Raw genomic sequence first — 23,672 nt, forward strand, 5'->3', positions numbered from 1 at the left:
AGACACATGCACACGCCGAACTCTCACCGTAATGCGTTATCATATATCCGCTTTCATTCAGTTGCCAACTGTTGCGACGAGAATCTCACGTGAAAGCACCTCTCTCTCTCTCTCTCTCTCTCGTGAGCATACTATGTCAGGTGAAAGGTGAGGTCGAGGGACAGAAATACGATCGAAGACGCGCGAACGGGAGATGTTACGGGAGTAAAAACAGAGGGAAGATTTCATCGCATGCATAATTTCTCGGCCCACGACTGCATGTCTTCCCGTTACAATGAGCCGCCTTGTTCGAGCGTATTATCCGCGTGTATGTGTACAATACGGGGGTGGAAAATAGTGGTCGGCTTTCCACGGTGTATGGAAAGCAAAGGGAGGAAAGCTTTGGCGCGATACAACCGAGGAAGAGAGAGAGAGAGAGAGGTTGTATAGACACACACCCGGGCTCTCTAATACAATTGCTCCTATGCGCGCCAAGTTTTCCCGGTATAAGGTATAGGCTATGCCAACTACTAATCCTGCGTCATGATGCTCATATCGGATCTCTCTCCGAGCGCGAGCTATCCTTGTAGCACGATACAGTTACGGTCTAACGGCGTGTACTCGCGCACCTTATTAATAGTTGCACTTGGAAACTGTAACGCCGTTGCACAGAGTCCCGTGCGCACGGCGAAAGATTAACAATATGTGCAGCCGGAGTTTCTGCCGCGTTCAGGCAGAAGAACCCTCGACCGCAGAGCTGTTTGTCATGAGGAGAGATGCTTCCGAAGCAAAACACCGCTGCCGTTCAGTTGTAAACTGACGTTCTGGTTCATTAACGCCCAATGTATTTTCGCGCCGTATATAGCGGTGAAGGGGTATTTGTTTTCAGGCTCCATTCGAGGTATTATTTATGTGTTCTTTGAATTATATTCACATAATTTTCCTTGCTATTCGAACAGATTTATAGTTTTATTATCCTCTCTCATATATGTATATATATCTTCTACATCTATATTTATTGTGGAAAAAAATTAATTACTGTAGCTCAATTTACTACCATACTTACTATACTTATTAAATACCATAGCTAAATTTTTTTATGATAAATATAGATGTAGAATACATATATGAGAGAGGATAGAGCGAGAAAAATTATATAAATATAATTTGAAGAATAGATGTAATACCTCGATATATGTTTCTGCGTGAAATATTAATTGTAAAATATTGCTCTGATTTAAATCATACGTGATAAAATGAGACAAACATAATATATGGTTAAATAGGACAACCAGTATATCGATAAGAATATGATTTTTATTCAACGCAGGAAAATATTAAATATTTAATATACATCGCAAAGAATAGGTATATAATTCATGCTAAGTCGAGTGAAAGAAAGGAAAGAAAAGTAGCTTTAATAAAATGTAGCTTATTACACGTGGTAGATGTTTCATAATAGCTCGTTTAACTGTCATATTTGACATAGTTTCGAGAAATATATCTTTTGCCCTAGAATAATACCAGCTATTCTTTAACAAATCGTACCATCGTTTTATTATGTCTTCACGACTACTTCCATTACATACACGCTTTATTGTGAAATTCGAAATTATGTCACAATTCGTTATTTGCTCCTTATTCTTTGTAGAAAAACATACAACAATGAAATAACTATATTGTTGATAAGCATAAATTTATTTATTCAATTTACTGTAAAGTTTTTGAAATTTGCAATGATATATATTTCATAAGATTGATGTATAAAATAAATGAATAACGATGTTAAAAGATTAATACATCTTCTAGCAAATTAACAAAGTAATAAGTAATTATTAAAGTGATCCATCTAATTTTCTTATTAATATTAACACGCGTATTTCCGTTATTTTTTTTAATTCTCTTCCCTACTGCCTGCTTTTTTTAAAGAAGAAATTGTATTATGCATATGTTTTTTAATTATGCTCTATTACATACTTTTTGCTAAAGAGAGAGAAAAAAGGCATTTTATCCAATAATAAAATTTCTCTTTGCTTCTCTCTCTCTCTCTCTCTCTCTTTCTCTCTTTAGCGAAAAATTATATCGAAGGACCAATGCTAGTTTAAAAAAAAATATTAAAAATAGCCTGAATTTTTATGCAGATTTTACGCTGACGTAAAAGTGTCTGGGTTTCGTTGATGAGATCACGGAATATGATTATGAAATAAGCGGAAGCTGGACGGCACATATTTACGTGCCGCTTTACATCCAGATAAATTACGGACACGCGACAGTTAGAACGAAACTCCTGGAATTAATTAGAGTTCATATAATATCGCCGCTGCTCTCCGACATGCCTCTATAGGACTTGATGTTGATCGCATTGACTTTTCTCGTGTTCTTCTTCATGTTGTATTCTCATTAAACTTACGAATAGCGATCTTATTTCAAACTTTTTGCGATACTTCAGTTTCTTCAATGGGAATGTCAACATTGCTGCGCAATTCCGATACAACTATACTTAATTAAAAAGCCTCGAAACTCTTAGTACTCTTTGCATATTTGTTGTACTGCATTAGCCATTCGATTTATTTATTAAATATTTTTAAGACAAAAATTAAATATATACAATATAAATTAAATTATATATTACAAAGTACCTAATATATTAATTTTTTTATTATCATTTGTATATTTTTTGTATTTCTTTAGTTAATATTTAATTAAATTAAAAAATGTTATATTAAAAAAGTATAATGTAACTTTTTGTATGATCCGACAACTTTTGCATGACGATGAAAGGATATCGCGTTTATTGAAAAAGTAAAGAGACTTATTAATATTTTTATATAAAAATTTTTACACATACAAGAGATAAACTGACAACTGAATATAAAATACTATATTTATATACGTATGTATAAAAAAATTCCAAACAAATCTTTCGAGTAAATTGCAGTTAGTTTAAGATAGTTTTAATATTCACTTACCTGTGTGCGCCGGGATCAAACGCGCATCTCTGATGCAAAATAAACTTGCACGTTGAAGTATGTATTATTAGAATATCTCCTTACAGCTTCTATTGTACAGCTTCTCCTCTGACACATCAGATCGGAACTGATTGACGCTTAGGGATAGACCCGAGTTAATTACGAAATCTATGTAAACCATGGACGCGTTCTAAGCTGTCCGGTCTAAGCTGCCATTATAATTAATTAATTAGTCGTATGAAATGACTTAACGGATTGCCGGAGGGGAATATGCTAGGAAATTCCATTTGACTAGAATGGCGACTGAATCATGCACTAGAGGTGCTTCGCGCATAATTGGGGCACAAAACGAATAAGTAATCGCGCAATAAAGATGATTAGTGTGTGTGCGAAATTAAAGATAACTTTTATGAAACAGATGAAAAACTTCGTACTTTTGTTATTATCATCGTTATCCCGCGTCCCGAAAATTTTGCATTCTAGGATGCGCAGTCTAGTTGTTTCGTAGCAATTAGAAAGCACTGAAATAAAAATTAATTAGTCGGTTAAAGTCGGTTTGTTAATGCAAGTTAGGGAAGTTTGTGCATGGAACAATAATTGAAACACTCGACTTACAGCCTTAAGGTACTTTTTATTAACCGAAAGCCTAAACACTATATAATAAAGAAAATGCTATATGTATATATATCTTCTATCTATATACAATAAACCGATTTTTTTTTTCACGATATTCGATACACAATTAACATTTGGCAACTTGGAATCGATTATTTCTTTCTTTTTACTTTTTGTTTGGCAGGAATCACACTTAGTCTTCCACAATTCAAGAATTCGGATGTGCTCGTTCGAGTGTGGCGAATCTGCCTCCGGTAACGTGATATTTATCAAAATCGAAGAGGCTAGATCGCGATCGTTCGCAAGATCTTGTCTATTGCGATATTTTTAAGGACGACGATGTGAGCTTCTCACTGCGCAGATCGCGTTTTCCCTTAATTACGTTAGTGCTGATCATTAGAACTATCGAATACGAATAAGTGTAATATTGCTTGCGCAGCACTTTTTAAAAAGATGAATTTTATTGGATATTAATTATGCCGCGATATCATGCGTTATTTACAAAAAATGTCGCACGATAGACGATTAGACGAGTCTCGGAAGTTTTAAACGGCTTAAAAAATCAGTCTTCTCGTACGAGAGATTCGAAGTTTCGTGGGAGGAGAATTGATACGTCGTTGCTCGATTTTCGGTATAAATTACTCGCCGTTAACAGCCGGTTTTCTTCATGATACACGTCGTAAACGAGAAAAGATCCTTCTCGCGAAGAATATTTCTGTTAGTGAGAAAAAAAAGAATCTCTTGTCAAAAGTGCTCGTTTATCGCAGGCGTTTGATTCTCTCGCGGGAGGAATTTTCAGATCTTCACGTGTTTCCCCACGTCTTTTGGCACAAGCTTTAAACGCACCTAAGCTTCGCCAATATATGCATGATAATGAGATTAAGTCGCTCTTAGAAGATGTTCTCGCGGTAGAAAATGCGTTGCTGATGAAAGCAATAATGTATTTAGAAACGCGTTTCTTTTTTTGGCACTTTGCTTTGACGCATTTTTCTCTTTCGTACAATGATGAGCTGAGATAGTCGCAAGATAGTAAGCGTTTTTGATGAAATAGTAGAAAAATTTCTCTACATCATTGGAAATATCGCTGTCGACTAAAAAAATTGTAAAACCGCGCGATTCGGCGTAGCTCGATTTTATCATTCGCTACAAAAAGTCGAATAGTTGTGTGTGTCGAAGTCCTTATCTAGATTACGTTCGGCAAATAAAAGAGATTACGGTCGATCGGTCGTCGTCACGGCCGGAATAAAGTTATCACGAACACCGCACATCGTTTCACGATATAACCGATTTAATCGATGGTTTCCCATTTATTCGCTCGAAACAATTAATCGCGCTAATAAGTCCAAGGCCCGACGTTACATCGGAATCTCCGGTTTCTTGTCACATTTTCATCGACAATACATAAGTATAGTATCATCGATCATCACTACATCTCTTCAGGGCGCAATTATTAGCTATAGATACTGGTGCAAGTCGACATGGCTTTCATCTCGATCTCGTGTTGAGCGGCCTCTTTACGAGACTCCTTCGCCTTTTGCTACGAGCCGAGAGGCGGCGGTCCGATGTTGCTGATGAAACTGGGACACGCATTTTCCGCCCTGTCGCCGCTCTGCAACGAGAAGTGCCTGTAAGACATGTACTCCGGCGGATTCGAGGACAGTGGCTGATCGCGCTTAATCGTCGCCCGTTGCTTCTTCATCTTCATGTAACCCAGAACCGAAATCAGCACGACGAAGACGACGAAGCCCATGCAGCTGCCTACGATCAGGCCTAGTCGTCTCGTGAGGATACTCGCTATGCCACCCCGATCGCTTACGGTACCGTCGCCCACTATCGAATCAGGCGCGTCCAAGGTTCTGACCTCGGTGCACCGACTGGTAGCCGAGTTCACCATCATGGGCATCGAGGATCCCTCGATCACGTCGTCGTGCGAGGCGTTCCATTGCCAGGAACCGATATCCTGTGGGATGGGAGTTGCTGGACCCCAGCTGCCCAAGCCAAGTACGCAGATCAGGTAGCGCGTGTCGGACGCCAACTTTGTCAATCTCACCGAACGTGCCTTTGGATCCAGCAGCTTACCTCGTACCTGAAATGTCGGGGAAAACGGGCCTCTCGTCAGCAACGTCGCGCGCGGTTTCTTATACGTTGCCAGGCTTGAATAAATAAGGATCGGGGCAATAACGGCGAAATAATGCGGCAAGTTTTAGCTCCCAAAATTATTTTCAACGTGTGCGTGTGTGTACGTAAATCCAGTCCATTGTTTTTAATATTATATTTCGTGTGAGTAGAGAAAGTAAAAAATTAATTATTATATAAAAAAATATTTCATTGGATAAACTATAAATTTCGAAAATACTGCCGAGGGAGAAAATCTGGATAATATTATATTTTAAATAAAATAAGCGGAAATGTTTATAAAAATCTCCTTACCTCGTCGATATTGTCCAAGGAGTGATACGCCACTTGATATCCATGGAGGCCGGAATGATTTCTGCCCTGCCACGATACTAGAACGGAAAAAGGCTGGATGTCCTGAATCGCGAGCTTCAAGACCAGCGGAGCGGAACAGAAAGCGTGGGGGTCAAGATCGAGGAAGACCAGACCCCGCAGCTCGGGTGGCTGCTCGCATCTTAACAAACCACCCTCGACGTCACCGACTCCGACGCCATTTCTTCCGCGGCTACGACCACCACCGACCCCGCTCACCAATTTCTGATGGTCCCTCAACCATTCCCACAACTCTTGCGATTCGCAGCCGCAGTGTAAGGGGTTCTCTGTTAATGAGACAAATTCGCTATTATTCGCGATATTGTGCTCATCAAGATTGGATTGGAAAAGCGAAACTTGAGGAGTGATTCAGTACAACGCGTTAATTATTAATTAAACTCATTAATTACTTATAACAGAATCGATAATACGATATGCTTTGATATTGAAAATATATTTGAATATGTGAGAGATGGTAAATATATTATTTCGCAATACGTATACTTGATATTTTTTTAAATAAGTAAAAATATGTACGTTTGAGAGAATCGCGTAGTTTGTTAATAATTTATAATATTAAATATTCATAAGACTTTTTTATATCACAAATAATTTTTTTTGTATATTTTCTATACGTAATTTTCTATTCCATTTAACTATAAAGCAAAATTGTACGCTTTAGCTAATTCACTGGAAATTTAATCCATTATTCAAGTTCTATATATAATAAATATAAATATAAGTTTCATTTATTCTCTCGCGTGTGCTGTAACTGATTAAAATTAATTACAAATGCATCAACTGCAATTAAAATCTATAATTCGAGTTCAATACTTAATAATTTATATAAAATATATCTGCGCGATTCATAAATAATTGAATAAACAAATTGAACGCGCAGCACGGTATTTTAGCGTCGCGTCGAGATTATATCTGAAGTTTTTCCAATTTTGTAAAGAATTTTGTAAAGAAAAGGACGTGTTTTTCTCTTCCTGCGATATACTTTTAAACAAGTTTCCGAGAAATATTAAGACGCGAAAGATTAGTTTGCGGATACCACTCGAAATGAAAATGAGATGGAGTTGTGCGAACTTGTTTGATTGTTCCAGTGTTGAATATTGATTCGAGATATGGCAATACGTGACCGGTGATACGATTGGTTTTCGAGTAGTAGTAACTTGATTCGGATCGATAGCCGCCATGTGTACGAGAAAACTCTATTCCTCTCTCACTCACCCAGCCTTTGTTCGCTTGTATTCGAATTCACAACAGCGTTCATCGCTGCTATCGAGAAAAAAGCAGAATGTTCATGCAAGAGCGAAATTAATTACAAATACTAGACGTGTCAGAGCTCACCTTCGGTCCGCAGGCTTCTTATTTGCGTTTCGAGTGGCCGGAAAGCGTTCAGTGGCAAATTCTCCAAGTAATTCCTACTCAAGTCAAGTAGACGTAGCTTCTTCAGGGGTCTGAATGCTTCGCTGGAGATGGCGTTTATCCAGTTACCGTAAAGATGCAGCTCGACCAGGCTAATTAAATTCTTGAACGTCACTTTGCCGACGATGCCGATCTGATTGTAGGACAGGTCCAGTATTTGAAGTGATTTGAGATCTTCCGGGAACTCCTCGAGCTCTTTCAGACGGTTATGCGTTAAATTGAGTATGCGCAAGTGTTCCATACCCTGGAGCCTCTCCTTTGGCAAAATCTCTAGACTGTTCATGCCGAGATGAAGAGTGAGTAAATTTGGCAGACTTCGAAACGCTCCTGGTGATACTCGAAGAATGCCATTCTGACCTAAATAAAGATGCAACAATGCCGGAAAAGCCTCGAAATCTTGCGAGGTCACTATACTGAGATTTGTACCGGATATGTGCACCTCCTGGAGAATAGGATACATCGCCTCTGACGGTAGATCGTGGATCCTATTTAGAGGATTCCGGGTGAGATTCAGCCATGCAAGACTAGGAAGATTCTGACCCGAGAGAGCCACCGCGGGTATTTGTCGAAATTTATTTTCCGACAGATCGACTCTTCGCAACAAAGACGAATGCGCGAAGAAATTCGCCGGTAGGGCGTTCAAATTATTATAACTGAGATCCACGGATATCAAACGCGATAAATTTGCCATCGCGAAGCCCGACATCGTCTCGATTTTATTATGACTCAGATCCAGCTCTCTCAAATGCTTTAAGCTGGCGAAACTGGCCACGTCGACGTTGACGATTTCATTGGTGGACAATGTAAGAATTTCGAGATTAAGAGCACTCGCCAGCGCCGAGTACGGGATGTCTTGAAGTCGATTGTAATCCAGACGTATCTCCCGCAGTGATAGCAATCTATCAAAGATTCCCGGGGGTAGAGTGCGCAGATGATTACGATTCAAATGTAAACGCGCAAGATTCCGATTCAACACGAAGATAGTCTCCGGCAGCTGACCTATCTGCGAATCGTCCAAGAGTAGCTCCTGCAAAGACGGCAATCCGTTGAAACAGTGTTCCGTGATCTGACTAAAATTGTTGCCGGATGCCGCCAGTGTTCGAAGACCGGGGACGTGCAAATGCAAAAGCGCCGACGCTGTAAGAAGATTGTCGTCCAAATTGAGATCGAATAAATTATTGAGTCCACGAAAGGCACCGTTCTCTATCGTGGTTATTGAGCAGTTCTTCAAGTTCAACGTTCTGATCGGCAGGTCCTCTTGAAAAATCGCGTCTTGCAAAACGGTGAGATAATTGTTGGCCAGATCCAGTACTTTTAGCTTCTTGAGAGCCGTCAACGCGTAAGGATCGAGTCGCCTCAGACCGTTATCTTGCAAATATAGCTCCTCGAGCTCATGCAACTCCGAAAATGTCCTCGCCGTTACGTGACTCAGCTTGTTCATGCTGAGCTCGAGAAATTTCAAAGCCTGCATCGGCTGAAAAGCGGCGTCCTCGATTCTGGATATGGAATTGTTCGTCAGATAAAGGCGCTCGACTAAAAGGAGATCCCTAAAGAGAGGCGCCTGTAGATGTGTCAACTTGTTGTGACCGAGCCACATGATTCTGACGGACGCTTGGCCACGCAGAGAATCGTTGTGCAGCACCGCCAGGCCGTTGCTGTCCAACTGAATGGACACCAAAGAGCTTCCGCCGGAAGACGACTCCGAGGCGGAGAGCTGAAAGACGTCGCCGAGCATGGTCAATTGATTGCCCTGTAGATTAACGTGCTGGAGGCTATTCAGCGTCCTCAGCGCGCCCGTTTCCATAGAGGTAATGGCGTTATTTTGCAGATGAAGCTCGAGGAGCGCCGGAAGCGGCGTGAAAACGCCACGCTTCACCTCCGTTATATGATTATCCTGCAGCCGCAGCTCGCGCAGCTGATGCAGCTTGATAAAGGTGCCCGGTTGTAACTCGCGGATCTTGTTACCATCTAGAGAGAGCGACGACAGGTTCTCGCAGTGTTCGAGGAATTCCCGCGGCACCTTCTCGATGTAGTTGTTACTCAAATGCAATTGGGCCAGCTGCGTGAGACTCGTGAGACCCTTGGCGTCGATCCTTCGGATGGCATTCTGCTGTAGATACACCACTGCGAGACTGACGCTGCCGGCGAACGCATCTCCCGGGATCTCAAGAATATTGTTTTCCGCCAGATAAAGTTCTCTCAGCTCGGGTAGTCTCGCAAACACGCCGCCGATGTAGTGAATGTGGTTATGGCTCAGCTCGATCGTGCGCAGTCGTTCGTTTCCCTTAAACGTCGCCACGTCGAGGAAAACGATTTTATTGTGGCTCAGGTCGATCGATTCTAGATCCTTCAACGACACGAAGGCGTCCTTGTGAATGGTCTCGATGGAATTATAGTAGAGAGATAGAGTGTGGAGGATCGGGCAGGGCCTGAAGCAGTCTTCGGTCAGTTTTTCAAAATTGTTGCTGCTTAAATCGAGGATCAACAGGGAGCTAAGAAGACTGTAACCGTCGTCGGGTAGTTCCGATATCTCGTTCCACGCCAGCCTGAGCGAAGCCAAGCTCTCGAGTCTTCTCATGGGAGCCATAGGAAATAGCTTCAGCTTGTTTTCGGCTAGATCCAGATCGCTCAGACTGTCTTCGAGACCCGCGAACGCGTATTCGGAAATTTTCGATATCTGATTACCCTTCAAGGTCAACTTCATTAACTTCAAGCCGTAAAAGCAGTAGGACGAGAGATCCTGTATCAAATTCGTCTCGAGATCCAGAGCGGCAAGTTTTCGTAGTTCGGCCAGTGATTTTTGAGGCACGTGAGGTAAGCGACCGGAAACCAGTGCCAAAGATTCCAAGCTGTCCTTCAGATTTGTGAAGGCGCTCTCGCTTATTTCCCGTAACGATGAATGTGAAATTTGAAGATGCCTGATTTGCGATCCGGACGGAAAAGCGTCCTCCCTCAGTTCCTCGATGCTCTTATCAAGCTCGTAAACACTCAATGACTGTACCATCGTGTCCGTGCCTGGAAATGGTCGTAAAGGGCAAGGCCATTAATTTAAGACTATAGCGCAAACTCTGAGTTTGGCAGCAGTGGTTAATTGCACGTTTCATTAGTTTTATGAGACGTGTTGAAGGAAATGATTTTCGCTTAGCCGCGTTATTCACTCTTACATTGAAACTGCTGTAAGAAAATGTGCGCATACTTTTCAAGTAATGCGACGAATTTAATAGTGCGCGATTAATGCTTTTACGAATTTTGCTAAACGTATTTTTCATCGCGTATATTTTTCATTCAATTTATTTTATTAAAGATATTTCGGAGCAATTTTGCAATACATCATTAATATGCATATTGATACAAGTTTTATTTATCAAATGTATTTTCTTAACTCTTTTTTTCTCTTTATTTTTATAAAGGAAAACATTTTAAAATTCGTATGACTGCAAATATATTGTAATTAAGTTAGTTTAGTATAATTATTTATACATATATAATCAGATAGAAGGAGAAAATGTTATTCTCGATGTATCTGCTTATCGTTGTTTTAAATATTTAAATATTTGATGAGAATACAATCTCTTGAGCTTGAATATTGATTACTTACCACTTATACTTAGCACGCCTTGTAATGTTGTTCTTAAAGTTTCTTCTGTAGCGCCAGCGCATTCTAGAAAGAGACCGTCCTCAAAATTATAACAAGGACAACCCGGAATTGTTTCCGATGGCGGACATTCGGCTATTTGAGCTACGGCTTTAAATGTAACGAAATTCTGTATTAACAGGATCTGGAGGACCATCCTCGGGATCCACCGATTGACAGCGCGAGAATGATCTCTCCGTCGTTGCGGATCTCGCGTCATCGTATCGTCACATCCGTAATCCCGTTTCTCGCCTGACAGATCGCAAGGAGCTTCCTGAAATATAAAAGTTACGAAACAAATTGAAAAAAGCGAATTTGCGGTATTACATTCAATGGATATATCAAATCAATTTTTTTTCTAACACTTTCACTATCTAACGCAATCAATTCTATAAATTGCAAATCCAAACATTGTAATTAATTTGATTTTCATTGTGTATTATAGGAGGATTTTCATAAATACATATATTTAGTTTACATGATGAGAAAACTGCATAGGTAATTTTTTCTCGTTTATTGTAGAATCCTTCAACTGATCAAAATTATTCCTTTTTATCAGTAATAATTATTTTATTTTATAGTTGTATAAAATAATAAATTAAAGCATTACAACTTTTGTTAAAAATTCTCCCATTTTACTGACAAATATTTACGGCTGCCTTTGCCGTGAGAGATTCTTGTCTGAATAAATCCACGAGTAAAGTTAAACTTCGTCTGTCCAGACACTATGCAGCGCATGTTGAAGCATGTTTACGAAAAAGTACGGCCCGAGCTCTCAGAATAGTGCGAATAGCTTCCTTGAATAACAAAGAGTCCACGTCTCGCTAAGACGAAGGTGCATACGAATACACGGGGACATAAAAATTATTTGACTAGTATAAGAAGAAATTGTGTTTCCCTTTGTAGTTGTTTGAGACACATCTATTTTTCATGAAGAAAATTTCTGAAAAGCTCTCGTTAGAACAATTTCTATATAATATATCTTTGTATTCGTGAGAATGTATACTTATTGTAAATATGCATTTTGAAGATAATTTGAACCTTACAGTACATAAAGGCAGAACAAATCTGTAACACGTACGCTGAATGTAACGTGACGAACTTGTGTAAGTACGAGGTTCTTAATTTGACACTATCTATCAAAAGAAGACTATTCAAGTAGTCATCAACGGCATTGACAAGTTCATATCTTGATGTTCGATTTTGATGTGCTGAAGATATATGAATTGTCAACTACGAACCAATAATATTTCTCGCTCAGTGAATATTAAGTTTCGATCTCGTAACATTTAAGAGAAAAAAATATATCGAAACATTATATATACAACTGCTTTCTAATTGTAAAAAAATGATAACAAACGCGCGTCTTCTTAATCGTCTCTATAGCTTTAAATATGATATGTACATCGCGCGGAAAGAGCAAGCATCTACAAAGTTCTTCACGCGTAATCGAGCGGCAATGGCCGGCTGAGAAGAGAAATCTGTATCACAAAGACGTCTAGACTCCAAATCGATTTTTCGCGAGCACCAAACCGCGATATCGCGCCATTCACGCTCAACTGAATCGACGAATACCTCTCTTCCTTCTGACCCTCGCCTGGAGAATCGCGGCATGAGAAACCTCAATAACGGCACACCACCATTTCTCGCCTACATTTACATTCCGCGCTTTCGTAGAGAGAGCGACGATATCGTATACCGCCTTTACGATTGGACGATAAAACACACAGCGGCATTTTACTAGACGTGCGTGCCAAAGACTTTAAATTCGAATCCAGCAAGGTGCGCGTGTGCCTTTCCGGAAAGAGCACTCTCAAAGAAGATCGTTTTGATAAAGGATCTTTCGCGAAATACGATTAACAAACTCTCAAAAGACTGCTGGATGCGCGACTTGGACCGCGATCACGTTTTATATAAAAAAATCCAATTATATACAATCTTATTTTACACTGAAAAATATTGAAAGAGCAACACCCAGAAAATCCCCTTTTTGAGTGCAAAAAAAAGCTATGAAAAAAATATCAGCTAATTTTTTATAAATTACAAATATATGTATATATATTTTTATCATCAATTATTTCTGAATCAATAAAATCATAAAAATTGATTATTTTTTAAATAAATTGGTACTTAAATCTGTTCATTAATAAAATAAAAATTTTTAATATAGTTTAGTATATCGTTATTGTCGATCGTTGTATCATAATAAATATTAATGATTCAAGAAAATAATTGTAACATTTATAATAAAAATAATAATATAAAAAATATTATTATGTTGTTTGTATATACATATAATATATCGTAATCAAACAATGACTGCAATGTTTTATTTTCTCAAAGAAATACTATTTATAAATTAATTTATCTATCAATATCTCGAAAATTAGACGTGACAAACGTAATAGTTTATTTGCAAATTATGATTTACTTAATTCAAAATATTTTTTGCGCAAAAAGGGAATTTTTAAACACCATTTTGAATGTCACATTCTTGCTTTTATAACTCGGTACTCATTTGACGGAGATATATTTACAGTTTCTTCGATATACATAGAATTACTTGGCAAAAAAAAAAAAAAAAAAACATGCGTTAAAACGATATAAGCGAGTAAATAGCAATTTCGCCAACACATAAATGTACATTAACGCGTAAAGGTATCGTGACAGCAAGGTAAATGAATCTCCGACTCTCGGAGGGTAATCGTATCGGATCCCTTCTCTCACCCTGGATTCGCCATTGAAGGAGCGAAGGAGTCAACGTACTCCGATTATTTTGCAGCGAGCGATTAAGGGCGGATTCACTTGGAATTCAAGAAACGTTTTCAATTTAAACATTAATCTTCGTAGAGAGAGAGAGAAATGTCGGTTCAGCATTATATCGGAATCCCAGAGCTATCTTTCTCCTAAAGCATTTCGATCGAGTGACTTGAGCAAACTTGGCGGCCCCCAATATATACGTATATATGTATATCGGTTCTTCTACTTCTAGTAGTCGCTCTCTAGGTCGATCCCTGGGAAATATGTTGTTCGTAGGGACATACGCCGCATTCCCGGCACGATCGCCATAAATGCTCCGTGCTCCAGGAATCTGGTGTACGACGCGCCATTAGTAAACTAAGATATCGCGATTACGTGAAGCTCCTCGATTTGGATTATTGGCACCTGGTATTGATAGAATTAAGCCACACGGTGACAAATGGATTAGTGGACGATCAATTTTAGTAACAACGGACGGCGCATGACACGTAACGGCATTTATGGAGATGAATGTTCTCCACCGTATATGTTATTATCCATAACACCAAACATAATTTATGCAAAATTCCAAATGTTATACTTACGTCGATATTTACCAAATATTTCATCTCACTAAAATGCAATCCGAATAAAATGTTCTTTACCTCGTACTTTCGACAAACCATCGATTGGTACCTTTGAAGTTATTAAAGGGTATCGATGTATGAATACGCGCGAGGAAAAAAGAGCTTTTCCAATCGGAGGAGAGGTTCAAAGCACGCTCTTCTACATGAAATCGACGCGGTGGAGGATTATAACTCGTGAAAAGAAGATAGTTGAGAATTCAGTGGAAAATGCGCTTTACGAGACATACATCGTTTCGATCCAAGTGTACGGCTATATACGTATTCCTCGAGAGCGTACTCAGCGCTTCATGCAACACCGACGGTAATAAAGCGCGAAAACGTTTCTCCGCCGTGTTTTAACGCGATGAAAACAGTCGGCGCACTTCCGCGCGCGAGAGGAAAAACGAAACGTGTCTCTTTCAGCGCGTCCATTTCCTCGTCAGAAGCTCTCGCCTTTCCCGAAAGAAATTTCAGCAATGGAATTAAAAGCTTTGCGCGTGCTAAAAACGTCTCCCTTTTTCGTTTCTCTTCTCAATTTTTTCGCTTCTAAATTATTTATTTCCCCCTTACCTCTTCTGTCGTGTTTTGCATCGAGTATACTGCGACGTGAAACAAATATTTTTGATAAAAAATATAAACATATATAGATGTGCACTGATACACATATTCGTGTGTATGAGATACAGAAATATAAATGCTTCAAAGATAATTTTTGAAAATAACTTTATTAAAGATTCAATTATGAAAATTTTGCAAAATATTCGTGAAAAATATATACAATAATAATGTAGTTATCTTATTTGTAACAACATTTTTATATTATACAAATGTTTCATAAATATTTAATTTTTAATCTTAATTTTATATATTTTTATTAAAGAGACTATTGTGTCCATGAATATTTATGCAAAATTCCAATATTCGATATGTGTATGTGTTGTAATTTCCTCGATTGCACAAAAAAATTTTTTTGTCGTATTTATAACGTTTTAATAATTCATTTCATCGCGATGCCGCCATTTATCGAGCAAAGTCAACAGTTTCTGAATTTCATGATTTACATTAAATCGATTTAGAAACGACAACACGCGTTGTAATTTCGAAACTACTGTTTTGACAAGGTAATGCTGCCTTGCTTTCCCATTAGCCAGGCATTTATACGACACGACTTGTGAACTTCATGGTTCAATTAGCAGTCGCTCTTTTCAACACACTGCCGTGTCAACAACATGTATGCGCATGCATATTAATTACTTGACGAAGAGCTTTGATATCGTGTAGTTACACTATGATCAATTACTGTGCAGAGAGCTTGTTCTCTAATCAGTAATATACCGATGTAATATGACTGTTAAAATAAACGCAGAACGAGAAAATTATTGCATTGACTGCGGCGGCAATCAGAGTTCAAATCTATTTATTCCAAGTTTATTTAATTTATTCCAAATAATTCGCATTACATACAAACTATAGTTATACTTCGTTTAATAAATTTTACATATTTGACCGACGCACAGCATAAAATAATACGCGATATTAATTCATTCGTCTAAAATTCTCCGTTGTTTCTACGTCATTTAAGGCAGCGAGAGAGTGATTAATTTTCCGCACACTCTGGCAGCGGCGTCAGTCGAAACTGAACTCAGAACTGAACTGTTTTTGCGGTTTATAACAGCTATTGTATCGCGCTTCCCGTCGTAAACTGCGCATAATTTCAAGAATACGCCACCACCGGTTGCCGTATATAAAACCGCGGAAACGGTACGCGATATGCAGATAAGCGGTATCGTAAAACCGGGTACCTACACTTGTACCCCCGTGATACGTTTCTTCCTTACGAACCCTCTGACTGGCGCCTTGAAAGATTACCTACCCCTTCCTGCGGTGGTAGCTTCATCCATGTTGCGGAACGCCACGTCGTATTTTGTGCATTCGCGAAAACTTGTTCGCCACATATTACATTTGGACGGTTAAATGTACCGTGAATCCAGTTCATTTATCAGAACGTTCGGAGCAATTTGATTGTAAATCGTGCACGCAAAACTCTCTTTCGTATTTCTCATTTTAATTTTTATTGCAATTGGAAATTAAATGCGACGTATTTTTTGGACAAGAGTGATATATAACGCGCGAAGAAACACGGAGGAAACAATAAAGTTAATGGATGTATTGAATTTAGCGGTAAATCTATACTACGTATATGTATGTAGATGTCACTGGCAAGTAACGAGGCGAGAAGCGCAAGAGACGTGGCGAATCTCGCACTCTGATTAAGAACGTAAAAGAGAACACACATGTAGAGAAAAGTATAGATAAAGGAAAATTAAGAAAGTACGGTGTGAATAAAACCAATTCCTATACCTATGCGCACCTATTTCAACATGGTAGCAGAACGTGGTTGTTCATTAATAATTAAGAAAAATAATACGTGCATGTGAACGAGTGTGCTGAACACGTGCTGAATACGTGCATGTGAACGAGTGACGAGCACGTGCTGAGAAGAGAAATAAGTAAGGAAAAGCTCAAAAAAAAAAAAAAAAAAAAAAAAAAAAAAAAGGTTCCAGGCAAGAGAACCAGAAGGATAATGTCGGATGAAATTAAAATCCAAGTTTTTGATGGAAGGAATTACAATATCTGGAAAAAAAGAACACTTATGTATCTGAAATGGAAAAAATGTGATGCCGTAGCCACGAGGGCACGATTACCAACGGACAGCGAAACGACATGGAATGAACAGAATCTAAAGGCAATGAATTATATATATAGCGGTATCACTAATGACCAGTTAGAGTTTGTAAGTGAAGAAGAAACCGCATATGGCTTAATGAAGAAGCTGGATAGTATGTACACGAGAGAATCAACGGCCATCCAAATATGTGTACGTAATAAACTGGAAAAGATAAAGCTGAAAGAATATGAAGAGTCAAGTACATTCTTTACGGAGTTTGAAAGATTAATAAATGAGTTGAAAGGTGCTGGCGCAACAGTGTCAGAAAGGGAAAAACTGAATTACATGCTGCGAACGCTACCAGATTCGCTTAGCTATATTGGCGATCTGATTGATGCAGTGAAGGAAGCGGACCAAACATGCGAATTTCTGAAGAATAAAATAGTCTTGTGGGAGACAAGAGAAAAGGGCGATAACTGTCAGAATCAGAGCAGAACAAGTGCATTCAAGTCGGAGCGGAAGTATCCAGAAAAGACATGTTTCGGATGTGGCAAGCCTGGACACTTAAAAGCGAACTGTAGAAACACGTGGCACCAAGGAAACCCTAGGGGAAACGGAACCAGCGGATGGGCACACTGGCAAGGAGGTGCCCACCAATCGCCACAACAGCAGCAGTATCGCGGCGAAAGCTACAGAGGATGACGGGGTCGAGGGACGACTCAACGAGGCAGCGGTTGGCAACAGCGCAACGAAGGGAACCGACGGCATGATACGAATCACGGAAGTATGGGCTCATTTTGCACCGAAGTAGCAAATGAAAATAGGAATAGACAAATAGAGGTAAACGAAAGCGAAAGCGATAGAATAGAATGGATTTTAGACAGCGGATACACGGATCATATAATAAATAACGAGTCGCATTTTACAGATTATGTTCAATTAAAAACTCCAATTAGCGTAAAAGTGGGAGATGGCAGAACTGTGCAAGCCACGAAGGTGGGCAATATTCAAACATATTTTCTAATTTACGGGAAAAGAATGAATATTAAGGTATCAAATGTATTCTATGTACGGGAGATGGAAAGAAATTTAATGAGTTTTGCAAAAGTAACGAATAAAAATAAAATTGTCTCGGTAAATAACACATCAAAAATATATAATGAGAATAATATATTGATCGCGATAGCATTTAAAGAAAATGGTTTGTATAAATTGCGGAGTTATATAACTAATAAGGAATCAAATGTAGCAATCAAAAATAATCGGCATATAACCCAGAAAGAAAAATTTCACAGGATGTTAGGGCACGTGAATTTTAACTATTTAGATACTATGTGCAAAGGCAAACTAGTTGAAGGCTTGCCAAGCGAGTTAAAGTCAGAATTTTTTAAATGCGGTACATGCATACAAAACAAAATGCATAATTTGCCTTTTGAAAACCAAAGAAGACGAGCGACTGATCTCTTAGATATAGTTCACACGGACTTAAATGGTCCACATAGCACGACCGGAAACAATGGAGAGAAATATTTTTTAACGTTTATCGATGACTATAGCAAAGCAGCCAGAGTGTACACGTTGAAATCAAAAGGCGAGGTTTACGAATGCTTTATCGAGTACATTAATACGGTCGAAAATATAACAGGCAAGAAAATTAAAAGGCTAAGATGTGATAATGGTAAAGAATATATGAACAGAGATATTTACAGATTAGTTAGAGAGAAGGGAATTATAATAGATCCATGCCCGCCTTATGTACATCAGTTGAACGGTACAGCGGAACGATATAATAGGTCTATAATGGACACGGCTAGATGTCTATTTTCGGAAGCTAAGGTTAATGGAAGGTTTTGGCCGGAAGTAATTAAGACAGCAGCATATTTAAAGAATCGGACGCTAGCAAACACGATAGAAAAAAAACACCATATGAGATATTAACAGGGCAAAGACCGAATATTGGAAATCTGCGGATATACGGGAGTAAGGTTTTTGTACGAGTTCCAGAGGAGAAAAGAAGGTCGAAGTGGGATAGAAAGGCTGATTTAGGAATATTATTGGGATATGAACCTGTAGGATATAGGGTTTTAATTAATATTAAAGTGATAATTGCTAGACATGTAGATATTATAGAGGAGGACATAAATCTCATAGGATTCCAAGATGAGGAAAACGATTACTTGGACGAAGCCAAGGATAACGAGGATAGGATGGGATGCGGAAAGGAAACGCGAGATAGAAACACAGGGAATGAAAGTGTAAACATAGATAGTTATGAATCACCCAATAAACAAACGGTAATAAATAACGGCAATGAACAAGAAACGGTAGTAAGAAGGTCAGAAAGAGAGAAAAAAAAACCAGAGAGGTATGGCGAAACGTTAGTCCATTCAAACTGCATATATGTAAACTTTGTAAGCGCAGATACTCCGACTAGTTATGAAAATGCGGTAAAGAGCGAGGAATCATTAGATTGGAAAAAGGCAATGGATAGGGAAATGGCATGCTTGATGAAAAATAAAACCTGGAAGCTAGTAAATAAACCGAGAGATAAGAAAGTATTAGAGGTAAAGTGGATATATACGACTAAAGCAGACAATAGAAAAAAAGCGAGACTCGTAGTGAGGGAATTCCAGCAAAAAGAGGGACTGGACGATTTATACTCTCCGGTAGCACGAATGCAAACGTTGAAATTACTTTTGGCTCATTGTTGTCAGTATGAACTAATAATATTACAAATGGATGTGGAAGCGGCTTTTTTGAACGGTAAAATTAGATCAGAAATATATGTAACCCAACCAAAGGGCTACGAGGATGGAACAGACAGAGTGTGTAGATTAATATAAAGCACTGTATGGGCTACGAGAGAGCCCAAGAGCATGGTACGAGTGTCTAGACCAGCATTTACAGAATTTAGGTTTCAGGAAAAGCGCTAGTGATTACTGCCTGTACATGTTAGGCGAAAAAGATGATACAATCTATCTAATAATTTTCGTAAATGACCTACTATTATGTGGAAAGAATGAAAAAAATCTTAGAAATGTCAAAGATAAATTGTCGAACAAATTTGAAATGAAAGACTTGGGTGAGGTGAGAACTTATTTAGGCATTAATATAAAGAACGAGCGTGACAAAAGCGAAATAACCTTAGATCAAAGAGAATATATCGAATCATTAGCGAGAAAATATGGTATTATAGATTCAAAATGGTATAACACGCCGATGGAACAAAATCTAAAATTAGAACCGGCACAGGTAGTGAAGAATGATTTGAAATTTAGAAATCTAATAGGGGCATTGTTATACATAAGTACAGGAACAAGACTAGATGTAAGCTATAGCGTTAATTACTTAAGTAGATTCCAAAATTGTTGTGATGAGACACACTTCAGATATGCGTTAAGGATCTTAAAGTACTTATATTATACCAAAGACATTAAGTTAACATACAAAAGAAAAACAACTAAAGATATGATAGACTGCTACGTGGATGCGGATTGGGCAGGCGATACAATGGATCGAAAATCGACGACGGGATATGTAATTCGATTATATGGAAACATAGTATATTGGAAGACGAGGAAACAGGGAAGTGTGACCAAGTCGTCAACGCACGCCGAATATGTAGCGCTATCCGAGTCTGTGAGCGAAATTAAAGTAATAAAGAACTTACTAAAAGATTTTCAGGTCAACATTGTAAGACCGATAACGATATACGAAGACAACTCGGGAGCGGTGGCAATCGCTAAATTTGGTAACTTTACGAAAAACTCGAAACACATAGAAGTTCACTACCATTTTGTACACGAATGCGTCGAGAATGGAATGATTGATGTTGTTAAGATCGAATCTGAGAATAATATAGCTGATATATTAACAAAATCACTAGGGAGAACCAATTTCGAACAATTCCGAACAATGTTAAAATTATTGTAAATCCGTAGTATAAATTTAAGGAGGTGTATTGAATTTAGCGATAAATCTATACTACGTATATGTATGTAGATGTCACTGGCAAGTAACGAGGCGAGAAGCGCAAGAGACGTGGCGAATCTCGCACTCTGATTAAGAACGTAAAAGAGAACACACATGTAGAGAAAAGTATAGATAAAGGAAAATTAAGAAAGTACGGTGTGAATAAAACCAATTCCTATACCTATGCGCACCTATTTCAACATGATATTGAAAATAAATTACGTACGATGGTTGAAATTTATCGGAATAGCTGTATCCGCGACAACTGCTTATACGATCGTAATTGATAGAAATCTATGTAATAGTGCGTAAGCTGTCGTAGGCACGAATAGCGCTTTACACGGGGTATTAAGGTCAGGCGGGCACATTTGCTAGCTGGGACGATGCGATAACAACCCCTCGTTAAGTTTGATTGGCACTAACACAATCATTCTGGCAGTTAAATTTACTATATGTGTACATCTATTATTAGACTTGCCTTAATTGCAATTATGTTTTCATTGTAGTGTAATTATGGTTTAATTTTGCTCCCGGTATTAACTTTTAAACGTCGCTTTTCGATCAATTAATTTCCCCGCTGTGTTCACTTTCATCGTGTTGCTATATAATATTCGTCTTTGATCCATTAAACTTATACGCAGCAGAATTATAAATATTCCTCGAGCTTGTATGAAAAAGTATTCGGAAAGAATTTTTTTAATTTAATAAAAACTCGAAATTTATTCGCGATCAAAACCAAAAACCTGAATCGAGAAAATATGATAAATGTTGACACTTAAAAGGAACGCATCGATTTATGCAAAATTTATTTTAAGCATGCAATTTTCTTAGAGGAGAAAGCGGAAGAATGAGAGCGAGTTTTCTCAAAATGATTATATTTTTTTTTATTGTCTCTTATTCGTAATGATATATTTACAATTTATGCCGATAGTAGAGTATGTCTTCTTATTCAAGTATATTTTCTTTGTACATGTTAAATGATAAGACGTTGCCTCAGGGATATGTTACATAGAGTATCTTTTCAGTGTCGCGTATAGCAGAAAACTTGCTCGTATCTGACAGTATGTTTTACATATTTTGTATATCGCACACGTACTTATCTATGCGAAATATTATCTTGAAAAATAAATTTGAGTATACGAAAAAAAAAAGAAAAAACAATTGAACTTACAATTAATCGTAGAATGATGTTTTCTTTATTCTACATGGATAAAATGTAATCTTGAAAATACATTTCTTTTCGCTGTTTTTTTAAAATATTTTTTTTAGATTTTAAGTAAACATACTACGTTGATTCTCTTGTTTTTGAAATGTAAAACAATTTAATTTTATCATGACATTTATATACATTTTTTTATTTTGATATGAATCGTGCTTTCGTTTACAAATAAATACCATTGCATAAACCGCTAACAATTCAAGATTTCAATGGGCAATTTACAAGAATTCATCAATCAATCCTAATAAAAGTAATTGAGTAATTTGTGTTAGATTAAATACGAATTTAAATGGGATGCATATAAAAGAACATATATATATGTGTGTGTGTGTGTGTGTGTGTGTGTGTGTGTGTGTGTGTGTGTGTGTGTGTGTGTGTGTGTGTGTGTGTGTGTGTGTGTGTGTGTGTGTGTCAGAACTCGTTGAATGAATACAGTATTAAATAGAAACTATTTAGTTGAAGCGCACATCACGTTTATTTCAGAAACGGACGGACTTTCTTTAAAATGGTTGATCTCCCTGTAGGATCTCTTTCGCTCACAGAATCCGACTGCTTGCGGATATTGCTTCTCTGTGCATCGCCTTTTAACCGGTTTACCTTGTTCCTTCGCGAGAGGAAAGCAAAGCTGGGGGTTTGTTAGCATCGAAGAAGCTACCAATTTCCGCAGCGCCTATCCTCTTTCCACCGTTTTCACTTCAAGACTTTCTCTCTCTCTCTCTCTCTCCCTCTCTACGTTAGAAGTAGCTGCGAAGAATCTCTGAAAACTGGGATGGTTAAGTGAATTCGAGGTGTCCTGGTTCGGATTACCACCTTCCAATTTTACCGTATCTTCGATAGTTAACCGGGTCGGCACGAATTCGCTTTAGATCTAGGACCGCGATCGTCCGCGAGATTCGCGTGATTCGAGAGAGCCAGAGTCTATCTAACTTTGCATTATCAGCCAGGCTTACGCGGTCTGATCTTGAAAAGAAGATCGCGCATTCGCGGAGGATTCTTCCCCGAAAGAGACTTCTTCTCTACCGGTAACACTCGATCGTTCTAGAATCGAAAGCACTTATCCTTTCATGAATAATTTGTGTTTTGAGATAATGGAATCCTCGCAAAGTGCTTCGTGCATAAAATCTATTTCTAATACAATATTTTGCGATTTTATATTTATATATACATATACATAATATATCATATATAATATATTATATATATATATATATATATATATATATATATATATATATAGTGTAGTCGAATTTGCCATAATTATTCTTTTATTATCTTCGCGACTAATCAATTTATCGTAATTATACACGCATTAATTATGTATTTATGAAAG

General features: G+C 38.1%; 1 protein-coding gene across 3 annotated transcripts in view; it reads right to left on the reverse strand.

The window, feature by feature from the left end:
* Positions 1–3,559: 3,559 nt before the first annotated feature.
* The window catches only part of LOC114943515 (uncharacterized), a 137,227-nt gene continuing 117,114 nt past the window's right edge, over positions 3,560–23,672 (reverse strand). For all 3 annotated transcript variants that reach the window (XM_085489169.1, XM_085489171.1, XM_085489170.1), the window contains 4 exons: positions 11,083–11,392; positions 7,407–10,499; positions 5,994–6,337; positions 3,560–5,649 (listed from right to left, as the gene is read on the reverse strand). In XM_085489169.1, the coding sequence (XP_085345295.1) occupies positions 5,101–5,649; positions 5,994–6,337; positions 7,407–10,499; positions 11,083–11,338 (4,242 nt within the window). In that variant the 5' untranslated portion in view covers positions 11,339–11,392 and the 3' untranslated portion in view covers positions 3,560–5,100. The remainder of the gene's footprint in view (positions 5,650–5,993; positions 6,338–7,406; positions 10,500–11,082; positions 11,393–23,672) is intronic.

The sequence above is a fragment of the Nylanderia fulva genome, unplaced genomic scaffold (assembly GCF_048542155.1).
Source record: "Nylanderia fulva isolate GAGA-0341 unplaced genomic scaffold, ASM4854215v1 Scaffold8, whole genome shotgun sequence".
Taxonomy (NCBI): Eukaryota; Metazoa; Arthropoda; class Insecta; order Hymenoptera; family Formicidae; genus Nylanderia; species Nylanderia fulva.